Source organism: Pygoscelis adeliae, unplaced genomic scaffold, assembly GCF_000699105.1.
Source record: "Pygoscelis adeliae isolate BGI_AS28 unplaced genomic scaffold, ASM69910v1 Scaffold59, whole genome shotgun sequence".
Classification (NCBI taxonomy): Eukaryota; Metazoa; Chordata; class Aves; order Sphenisciformes; family Spheniscidae; genus Pygoscelis; species Pygoscelis adeliae.
In genome coordinates, this window is record NW_008825565.1 from 2,224,579 (window position 1) to 2,236,927 (window position 12,349).

At 35.7% G+C, this 12,349-nt stretch overlaps 1 protein-coding gene across 2 annotated transcripts in view; it reads right to left on the bottom strand.

Annotated features, from left to right (window-relative positions):
• UBE2K (ubiquitin-conjugating enzyme E2K) overlaps positions 1-12,349 on the bottom strand; it is a 25,821-nt gene that overhangs the window by 12,142 nt on the left and 1,330 nt on the right. For both annotated transcript variants that reach the window (XM_009332450.1, XM_009332449.1), the window contains exons 2-4: positions 11,056-11,149; positions 5,694-5,752; positions 3,044-3,126 (exon numbers count right to left, since the gene is read on the bottom strand). In XM_009332450.1, coding sequence (XP_009330725.1) covers positions 3,044-3,126; positions 5,694-5,752; positions 11,056-11,149 — 236 coding nt within the window. The remainder of the gene's footprint in view (positions 1-3,043; positions 3,127-5,693; positions 5,753-11,055; positions 11,150-12,349) is intronic.

The window sequence follows — 12,349 nt, forward strand, 5'->3', positions numbered from 1 at the left end:
GGGGGGTTGTTTGTTTGCTTTCTAACGAAGCTATCATTTTATTCAAACCATTGTTCAACCTACACAGGCAGAAAACTTAAATATGGTGATGTGGGCATTTCTCAGTTTAAACAGCTAAAACAGCATATACTGAGAACAAACAACGATTTATTTAAACAATATTAACCATTCATATGGCTTAGGAAGTTTTAGGAAGCTATTCAGAAAAAAACTCTTATCTATCACAATACTGAAATTGTTCAAACAAGAAAGGATGGAGGTAGCCACAACAGTTTCCCCTTCTCCAAAGGAGCAGAGGCTTTGATGAGCACTTCAACAATGCTCAAGCAATTTTCATTTATCATTCTGTGATTAAAAAAACAAACAAAAAACTTACAAAGAGCACCACTAGAAAATGAAGGGATCACTACATTAAGAGTCATTTGAAAAGGGATTATAGTATATAGGAAGCCTCCCCCCCCCCCCAAGTTCTGTGAAATTCTTTCCTTAGTGCTTCCAAATGAAGACAGTGTTTCAAAGGAAGAGTTTAACAGTATGTAAGTGGCATAATATTGGTGCTCCCTGTGCCAGCTGGTTTAAATACACAGAAGGCAAGCTCTTCTTCCAATACTCCTATTTTGTATACATCTTGGTGAAGGAAGGTATTAATGTTTTTTTTCATCAGGCAGAACTAAGACACAGATTAAGTTATCTGTGCAAGGTCTAACTTTCAAAGACTAGAAGACAACAAGTCAAATCTCGTCTCCTGTTCTTCCTTTCAAAATCTCAATGGTTTTGACTAAAAAAAAAAATTAAGTTGAAGCTTATGATTTCTTTAGGTCTTTGTTGCCTTTTGGTATTTTATATTTTTTAGTTTGATCAGCCACTGAAAAGGCCAGAAACTTTCATCTTAAAGCTATTAACTGCTTCACTCTTAAAGCAGCAGTTTTGGGATAAGACTGAATTTTGTGAGACTGTTTCAAGTCACAATGTTTGGCAATGATGAAAGACAACAGAAGACCTGTTCCAGAGCTGGAAACCAAAATGTGGTCTCCTGAATCCCAGGCTGTTGCTACAGAAGCGAGATCATCCATCATTCTCCACAGAAAATGCTAGTTAGGGAATATATTAAAGTAATATGAAGATAACAAGAAAATGTTAAAAAAGTTGTTAAATTGCTTTGGTTTTAATTCAGAATGTGATAAATAAACATGACTTCTGCTAGGGACTGTCTTTCCTCAAAGTTTCTAGGGAAAAGTGCTAGGTAAGTGTCATTTTTGAGAAACATGATGTTTAGGGGCTTCAGTACAGAAAGATTAGCCTTGAAGATACTTGTTAAAAGTCACAGACCTTGATACTCTCAGTAAAGCAACTAGACAGTGCCTAAAGGAGTACCAAAAGATGGAAGAAAAAAAACAAACCCTGAGCTTAAAAACTTCAGATAAGTTCTTCTCAAGAGAGTATTAATGACGCTGGGATGCAGTTCCATGTTAAGTACCTTTGCTGCTAGAAATAAAGAATTTTTGCCTTCCCATATCCTCACTACTTAAATCTTGCCCTGAGTGAAATAAGCCTAGCTAGGAAAGCAGGTTTATGTGCTCTAGTTCAAATCAATTAAGTGATCCCCATTAAAAACACCCTCCAAAATTTGTTTTGCCAAAAAAAGCAATCAACCAAAAACCAAACAAACAAAAATTCAAAAAATCCCAACACACAAGCCAACCAGCCAGCCTGGTTTTCTCTCAGGAAACTGTACTTGCACAGTTAAGGAGTCATTAATCTCCAGTATAATTGTAGGGTGGTATGAGTAACTAGGTGCAGGTATAAAAGTGCACTGGCTTTACCGATAGAAAAATTATACCATATACCATGGCATGTATGTTCAAAGATTCTAATACCTGAAAGAACATCAAGTGCTCCGAGACTGTAAAAAAAATATGTAGTTCCAGAAATGAAAAAAAGACAACAGCTTATGATTATTATGATTTCATTTTAGTAATTTACACCATCCTGTGCCACATGATTTGCATAATCTTCTCAACTCTGTAAAGACGAATACACTGGATGTGTCACCTGCAAGACTCCCACTCAAGCTTTCTGCTCTAGAGTTTCTGTTTCAAACCCAACTGATGTCTGCTTGGCCAACAGCAGTCTTGATGAAGTTGTTGAATTTACAAGCATTTGAAGCTTGTATGGATTAGATATTGATATTATCTGCTGGGGAATTACAGTCCTATTCTTTTGGGGCAGACATGGAGGAAAATAACAAAGATGAATTCCATTCATGTTAGATATATGTCTATCATACAATGGGTGCATACGATCTTCAAACCACATGAAATGTATCACTTGGAAAAACAAATGAACAATGAGTTCAGCTGTTACAGTTTGGACATTTACAGGTCTATTCCACAGATTTTGGCTATTAAAACTTTTTCAGCAACACTAAGTAATCAAAAGTCAGCAACTGACCAGCAACTAAAAGGCAAATGGTTTACAGAGGTGCAAGTCATAAATATTATCAGTGATAACTGTGAGACAGAATCAGTACGGTCAGTCTCTTCTTCTCCCTTTCCTATTGCTGACCTGTTACCTTTTATACTCCCAGACTCCCTTCATACATTGTTTTAGCTCTATTAGAACTAGTTTTTATTTGGAAGTAGGAGAATCACAATGAAGATATAAGCACTTGGGATTTTTCTGCTTACACCTCAGGAGGCAATAGGTAGGATTTGTTAATGGAAATTTTTTTATTTAGTTAGTTCTTTAACTCCTACAAAACCACCCAAAATATCAACAACAATTGAAATGTTCACCCTAAGCCTAGTGTAAAAATTTTTGGAAAAGATCTCTATGCATATAATATCTACTTAGTACTTTCCAAAATTACCACCCCATCATTTCATTCGCATCTTTTCAACTCAAAATAGTATACTGAAATATTGTAAGCTTTAAGGACATCTCAAATTACAAATGTAAAGTGAAAAGCAACATGAGCTGTTGCCTCTTATCCAGGACACTGGTATATTTGATTTTGCACATTTAAATCCATATGGAATCTTACCATTGATCTTTCAGAATATCCAAACAAATGGCCCCAGTGACTGAGCTAATATTAGGATGCCATATTTTGGTGATAAACCGCACCTAGAAGACAAGACAATTTTAAAAAAACAAACGTGGTTATTAAATGCAGTATATTAAGTAAACATTTTAAATGTACCATTTCTAATAATATTATAAAGAAATACTACTTTAGGAAATATCAAGCTAAAAAACAGAACTAAGACATGTAATACCACTTATTTCAGGAGGCTTCAAGTTTGCAAGGCTATTTGTCAGACAAAGCCTTGCTTTACTCAAAAACAGACTACTACCCATTTGAGGACACCAAACTCACCCCTGACTGCTTTCCCATAAGCTGTCATGTGTGCAAACCCTTGCAATCACACAAAGCCATTTAGAAATATCCTCCAGCAGTACCAGTGTTTCGACATAAGCAGATGGTCAAATACAGACTTAAAACTTCCAACATTGTAAATGCTAGAAAGTCCACTTTCAATAAAGTGAAACAAGTCCCTGAACTCTTAACGTAGGCATTGGATCTCATCGTTGGTAGCTACAGAAGTATTATTAAAATTTCCTTGATGGATGCTACTACTTCTACAACCATCTAGTCTCATTACCCATGTACAGAAAGCTCTTCAACAAACCAAAACCTGACTAGATTACAATTATTTTTCTTTGCTGTTGAAAGGATCTAGTCCCAGCATTCATTCATTGACCATGTCCGTATTTTTACACTAAAATAAAGTGTATTCATGCTCACAAAGCATGAATAAAATCATTTGGTTTTTTTTTTTTTTTTAAAAGACACTGAGAAAGTTAAAAGCAGCATTTTCTTTTAAAAGTCTCAAAACCCAAAGCTTCCTCTGAAAGGAATATATATACGCCTTTAGAAATGTCTCCTTCACTTTCTTCAAAACCCTATTTCAGGTTGCACTTTAACTGCCTTCTAGTGACTTTGACCTGTCTCTGTGTTCCTCATCTCCACCTCCTCACCCCAAACTCCTGACAAACATTTCACGTATAGCACAGATCTTTCAACTTTTGCCCCTGATCTGCAAGCAAATCAGTGCAGAGAACACATTTGTCAGGCAGTACAGCAGAAGACTCTACATGCAGGGCTATAATAAAATCAGTGCAATCATGGTGTAGAAATAGGCAAGACCATAACAGTTCTGCTTTCCAGGACAGAAAAATAAGAGATCATGTCAGCTGGGCCACTTATTAACTAGCTCAACTCACTAAATTACTTTGAAAATGTAAAAAGCTATGTAAATACTAGGTAATTCCTCAGAGTGAACGATGGCTAACAATGGCTGTCAAAGCACATACTGAACAAGATAAAGAAATCTTTCAGATGAAAGGCAGGGCTAGACACAAGCAAAAAGGCCTCCAATTCAAGACTACAGACTCCAGAATAAGCAGTACTATGCTACAGTGCACTGAGCTTCTAACAGCTGTCTATAAGCTTTGGAAATAAAAGCCACCAAGCCCTAAAGCAGCAATTAAACCATGGTTCACAGACCCATCTTTCAGTGTCTATGACCTGTTTCAGCTCTCCTTATGTTAGGTCCTGCCAGAACACATGCAGATGAAAGAACTGAAACCAACAGACATTTCATTAAGACTTTCTGTGTCTTTCACTCCAGCCTCAAGGAAATCATTCGAAGGACAAGAGCCAAGGAGCTACGAGCTACTGGCACCTCTCCCTTCCTCCTCTTCTCCAGTTCCTTCCCAGTATTACACACCAGGGTGAAAATAATCAGGATCTAGGACACGTTCGTAGTTCAAAAGACAACTTTCAGACAAACAGAAAACCAATCAAGAAGCCGAGTCAGACAACTCAGGAGCCTGCTGATTCATCAGAAGCCACTGAAGAAGGGACTAAATCAGGGCACAGGAATATACAGTTGCAGCTGCACATGGCTGGGCAGAACACTATTCCGATTGATCCATTTAGGAGGGAAGTGGAATCACAAATTTAAAGGGCTAGAAAGATACAGTAAAGTTGAAAGGGCGATAAGTTGCAAAAAAAGTATGAGTGGCTTTACCACAGCCATTTCTCTTATCTCTCATCCGTGTGCACATTTTATGCATTCCTTCAATAGAGTTGCAGTAAGACCACTGTATTTCTTTATTGGTTCTTCAAGTCACACAACCTGTACACCTCACTATTTAATTATTAGTAGAAACTTGGTAGGTTAGACCCAAGACTCTACTAAATATAACTTATGGAGCCCAAGAAATTAAAAGAATCAATAATTATCTATTACAGCATTTCTTAAATGATACTGAGGGGGAGAGAAGATAGCCATACTCTCTACATCAAGTATAACTATCCAAAAACTGTATTTATCTTGCCAAAAAGATATTACATGAGGGTCAATAATAAGGCACAAGCTCCTCCCCCGAATTTGCCAGTTTGTACTTTAAGGAATAATCAGAGTGTACTTCTGATTGGATACAGCTATGCATCCTACATTATTTCTACCTAAAGATGACAGCTCCGATGCCTGTCTAGAGGAGAATTAAAAAAAACAAACACACACAGGTACTACAAAGAGACTACACACGCAAGCAAATAAATAAGGACACTCAAAAACAACTTGTTAGCCAAATTATTTTATCCAAAAAAGTGTTTACAGTACCTTAGGAGGATTAAATGGATATGTTTCTGGAATTTTTATCTCTAGTTGATACCTTCCACCTGCAAAAGACAAGAACAAGTTAGAAATTAAAACAAAAGAACATTACTCAAGCTTAGTCTTTCATGACAATGAAGATTACATTTCTAAATGGACAGGTTTTCAAGTAATTCAAATTTACTCAGAAGTATTAGCTAGAAAATACTATAAGATACATAAAATTTAGAAAATAAATGCATATAAAGTCAATCTAATAAAGTCACATTTGCTTATGCAAATCAGAATCTGTATTTCTTAGGTATATTTAATGTGTACATTCTCCTATAGTTTCTCGTTTCCAAGGTTGTAATTTCCATGCTCTATTTTAGTAAAATATACCAAAATATGAACCAAATATCCCCGAAACAGATGAAACAATAGGCCATAGGAATGTTCAGGCTGAACACAGGATATTACATTATTTTGATTCTTTTCTGATACCTCATGTTAATAAATTTTCTTCAGATGACACAATTGAAATTAACTTTATTTCATTTTAAAGTTTCTGGAACTGAAGAATGTTCGACTAAGTCATTTAAGAAAAGCTCCCACACTTTGGGGGGAGAAAAAATAAAAAAATAAAAGGAGGCTTCCACTATGTTCTACATTACTGTCTGAAGTAGTTACTTCTATTCCAATTCTGCAAACACTTTGACACACTAGTACTATTAATATAGTTTGCAGGACTACAGCATGCAAAAAAGGATAATATGAGCTTGGCAGACAGAACCACCTTCTACTGCCCTTTTCTAAACACTTCTCATTTTTCTCTCCCCATTACAGTATCATTACCTATGTCTATTTCAATTATAGTTTTGTTAACATTCAAGTTTACTATCTGGAGCAAATCTCAAACTATCTCTGCCTGCCCACTGAAGATCATTTGTCAGGCAGCAGTTTAATGACAAAAAGAACAGAGTATAACAAACATACACACTAATTTAGACATTTAATTTTTACAGAAACTGAAAGCATTTTTCCTCACTTGCAATTTTTTTCCTCATCCTACTGCTGTTCTTTCAGAAAGAAACCTTTTCCCTCCCTCAATATACTTTGTTACAATTTATAAATTTCCTTGAATTAAAGCTGAAGTATCTGCAATATATTTGCTTAGGGATTTCAAGAGTGATTTACTCTGTTGCAAATCACTACACAAAACCAGCTCTCAAGTAGTCTCAATAGAGGCAGCAAGATTCACATGCAGGAAAAAAAACAAAACCCTCAAAGGAAGACTCTGAACACTTATAGTCTATGGCACCTTTTTATCTGTGCCAAAATGCATGTTAGCAGCTACTAACACCTCTCACTTTTAAAATGTAATTCAGTCTAATACACTACACCTGAAACTGGTTAATATCAGTTTGGTATTTTACACTACTTTTTACAGCTGTTTCTCACTTAATACTACAATAACTTGAGAAGATTTAACAGAAAATACAATAGAAGAAAGGCCAATAAATCCAAAATCGTAACAGTTAATGTCTAAGTTGATCACTTGTCTGTTTACAGGACAGCACAGGTGACATTTTTGAAGACACATACATCAACAACAGACATTATGTTAGTTTGCTCTTCCTTTTATCTGAATTGAAGCATAATTCAAGGAGTAATTTTTCCTAAGAAACAGAACAATTACACTGTTCCTAGATTGCAAAAATTCAGTGTCTGTATGATTTTACTGCCACACCATTTTGTAAGGTAATATAAAACCTATCCTTAGGTATTAACCATTTCTTCCGCTTACCATTAAAACTTGCCTTTAAAAGACAGACTATTACAGCCTTCTGCATAACAGGCTATTCAGCCACCAATTTTTTTCCACCTGGAACGTACAAGTCCAAAACATTTTAAAACTGCAGGGACTAATGAATTGGTAATATTATTTATACAGTATTGTTGTCGTGCACTGAAGTTTACAGTTGAAAATGTAGGTTTGAAGACTTAAACTGAACAGATCTGAATATTAATTTCCTTAATACTACATTTAAAATGCAAGTGACTAACATACTAACTTCTACATGCCAATATTTCTGCGGATTTTTTTTTTTTAAAAGGCGTATGCATATGCATGGCTTTTTCATAGCTATTTAATACTTGAGATAGAATTAAACAGTAATGGCAGAATATTCCTTCTGTACTCCTACTGGAGCATATGTCTCACAATAAAGTTAGAGCAAGTTAACTGTTTTCCTTGAAGAAATACCCTATTATAAAATTTGCAGTTACTGTGGCTCACATGCGAACTTGCCTTGAAATTAACACCATGGTTACACAGGGTTTAAAAAAAAAAAAAACAACGCACAAAAAACAACCTATCTATTGAAAAGCTCTTGAATCAAGTAAAACCCAGCAGCCATTAATATAGACTGTCAAAGGTCCTCTCTCCAAACACACGTTTTAACGTGGGATGCAAGCATGTTTCAGTTGAAGTTGTGTCTTGCAATATTCTGATAATTGATCAATATGAGTTGACACTACTGACAGAAAAATAAAAGCTGTAAAATCTGTTAACAATAGATGGCATTCTTCCTCTCAGTCATAAACCAAATGTCCCAACATCACCTATAAAAGAATTTTGCACCAGCAGTTTGTTTTCAGATACCTCACCAACTGTGGTCAACAATAAATATTACCGTTCTTTCATTTCACACTGGTCCTAGAATTCCCTCCTGTATCACGGAATTGTCTGACCTGAAATACTGCATTAATTAGCTTTTCTTCATAAAGCACTTCTTGCTGTGTCATTGTTCAGGCTATAGATGACAGGAGATCAGTCAGTAATTATCCAGCACGCATTACTGCGTTAGTCATAAAATGTAAACTACACACACTGGCAAACCCTTCGTAATTACATAAAAGAGAATAAATGCATAAAACTATGTTACAGAAATATTAACATTCCAAAGTAAATTACTCAAGTGTCAGGAAATGCCAGAAATTGGGCTGCTGGTAACTCATTTTGCTTCTTGGTGCATATGCCTTCTAGGTTAAAGTAAGCATACGATCACATTACTTTTCCATGAGATCCCTGCCATAATCAGAATACATAATAGTTTTAGTCCCCCAAAAGGAATATTTACTATATCCTCATCATTAAATGTACTCATATGTAAGTATGTATGCATGCATTTCACATCAACAAATTCCACACTAAACATATATTACTGATTTTCATTAGCAGGATATGCCGAATATGTGAATACACAGTGCTCGGCTTTTGAAAGTTTGGTCTAGCTGAGATATCCAGCATCACACAGAACCCAGTTCTGCAGACAGGCATTCAAATCTTTTTTTACCCTCTTCATGAACTGCTACACAGTTTTTAACTTTTGTGACACATAAATACATCTTTCATTTCCAATAACTCTCAATACATTCTCCAAAAAAGGTCAGTTTTATAAGCAGAGGCAATGCTGACCTGGAGGGGAAAAAAAATAAACAGCAAGCCCTGACAAACCAACTCACCCGCGGATTGTTTGAATGGAAAAAAAAACCAAACACACCATAAACCCCCAAAACAACACCCTCCCCCCATCATTCAGATGTTTCCTAGTATCCAATTACTTAATTTTGCAACATCTTAACATCTGGTTTTACAAGACCAACTATATTTGCAGAAGGACTATTACACTAAACAGAATGATCCACTTCCAAATAGGTCACCAGCATGACTGTATTTTAGGTCCACAGCATAGTTCTCCTGTTAAATTGAAGGCACATGTTATAACCAGAAGAAATTATCTTCTTTCCAGACATTATCTTCTGTCAACTAAACACTAGTGGCTGATGAGATGAGGATAGAGAGACAGAGGGAAGGGAGGGAGGGGGGGAACTGCCATTATTTGCTAGACAGCAGAGGGACTGTGGAACTCAAGTTCTGGAGGGGAGCATCCTTACCATTACAGATGCTTCTACTTTTCTACTCTCTCCCTTCCAGGCTCATTTCCTTCCTCCTCAGATTCTGACACCTTCTACCCCTGCCCAATATTCTCCAATGTCAATCTTTGTTAGGCTGCTTCCTCATCCTTTATCTGCCCTGGACCCCAGCAGGGGAGGGGGTGGGGAGCAGGCACTGGGGACACTCTCCCTGCTCTCAAGTCCAATGCTGCTGCACCAGCAGCTCCTTGCCTGGAGAAGCTATCCCAAGGGATGTCCTCCTTAGTGAAGATGAAACCACCAGATTTTCATCAGCAGCCACTAACGCTTTCGAGTGCATATACACCCACACAACATTTTTCAGATTATTTTCCCCACTTGATTAGAATTTATTTTTCAAAATAATGACAAATGGCACGCATCTGATCTCTGGACAATACTCAAGTCCAACTCTTAGCTCCAAGGCATGGAGCAACTAAAGCAACAGAAAACTTCAAAAATTGTTTTAATTTCCAACAAAACAATTTGCCTGTAACATTCTTTGAGATTTTTTTTTTTTTTACTGGAAGTTCAAATTCAAATCAAAGTAGATACCTGGCATGGACAATTTGAATAAAATACCGTTTAAAAGTAACAAAAAAAAATTAAAACCAGAAATCCTCACTTATCATCAACAAACTTTAACAGAAGGTGTGTCTGCCAGCTCCATATATATTATACACAAACAGAAAGTTTACGAGTACCAGCACTATTAAGTAATTTGGTATCTCTGATGAAATATGCTATATTAGCTTCTGTTAAAGCTTCTATATGTAATAAGTTATCTTGCTTTTTCCAGACTGAAGAGATGCATGATTACTGATACCAGCTTTAACAAACAAAGTCAATAACGTGTAATTTTTGAAGAGAGCTATAGACATGAAGTTCTACTATAGAGTCCCCCACTCCAGTATAAATTAAGTATTGGGACCCATGGATGCCCAAGATTAATCCCAAATTTAACTTGCAATGGCATCTCTCCTTGAGATAGAAAAATGCAACGTTTTTGAATGATCACCACATTAGATCACAGGAATACATGTACAGTTACATTAGATTCTGAAGCTCAGTTTCTTGATGCTTCATGGCTAAGGAGCTTAAACTGTCAAGACAGTAAACAAACAACTAAAAGTCCAAATTATACCAATTACACTGCACAGTTTATACCTGTAAATTAGGCTTTGATATGGGATAGTCTATCCTACTGTAGAAGAGATCTGTCTTCAGGTAATACAGAAGTTGAATCGAAATATTTTTCAAGCTTAAAATTTGTATTCTTTTTTTAAAAATCAGACTATTTTATAACACGTAGCTCTACATTTTTATGCTGTAAATTAATTTTACAAAGAAAGCATCTCAAGACACATGATTTGAAGTGTACAATGATTGCATACACAAAAACATTACTTGCCTTCATATGGTGTGTCCGGAGGTCCTGCTATTTCTCCTCTTAATTCTGTAAAATTCTCATCTACAAGATCTACTTTAATTTGATTTTTGCTCGTCTTAAAAATAAACAGAGAAACAAAGAATCATAAGTAAGCATTTGACATACAGATTTCCCCAAAAATATGGTATTTTAAATTTTTAGAATAGTAGTTTTAAAATAAATAAATAAAAATATAGTAACCTAAAGTGAATAGCTATCTTCCAGTTGGAATTTTACTTCATTAAAAATAGTCTACTTGTGAAGCATTAGAAATTGCGATAATATTATTTATACTATCACTAAAATAAGCAAAGCAACCCAATATAATATCTAAAGTTATATTTTTAAGTTGATTACATTTTATAAAGACCGTGATCTTTCAAATCAGCTATTAATTCTACAGATCTTAAACTATAAAATTAAATTGACCGAGTTACACATTGGTTTTTTGCTTGTTTAGAGCAATTTAATTAATAATAGACATGATTGTCGCTCTCACTGGAATACAGAAAGACTTCCCCAAGTGGAGTGCTCACTATTTTTAAACAATACGATGATCTAAACAGAATACTGTAGTCTTAAGATCATGTTTATCTTTAATATTTAGGCGTAAGGTACAATTTATTTATACACTTGAATTTCATTGTCACCTCCTCAACATTTTCACACCCCATATCAACTTGCCTACAAAATAAAAACACTGTATTTTGATACTGAAAAAAAAACATATGTTTTCCAGAAACTGGTTCTCAGAACTGTTTAGCCAGAGCTACTCATTCCATTGACTTTGCTTTCCAGGTCCAGAGAGCTGTGTTAGTGAAATTCATACAAATCTTCCAGCCAGTAACTTTTTTGGGGGGGATACAAAGCAGAATGCCCTTTTAGAAAGATTTACCATGAAGTTTTTGGAGGTAAGCAGTTACAGGTTTGTCCATTCTGCTACTTCTGTATACCGTGCTCACTGACTGCAATACAGATTTCCTGAATCCTATGTTTTGTTTTGGTTTTTTTTTTTAAAAAAACTCATATCATCTTCCCAGATCCTTTAAAATTGTTCCAACTAGTTCTATGCCAAAAAGGCCTGTGCAGCTACGCTTCTCTTCTCCCTCAGAGTAAACCTGGTTGCTGGCAGCTATGAGAGAAGAGTTAAGTCAGATAAAGCTGATGGTTGCCATCAACTGGTTCTTGGATGTGAACCGTTAAGGATGCAGAATTCACTGAACAACAGCTGGGAGATCACCTCTATTTCCTTCCTGTAAATGTTCTATAGATTCAG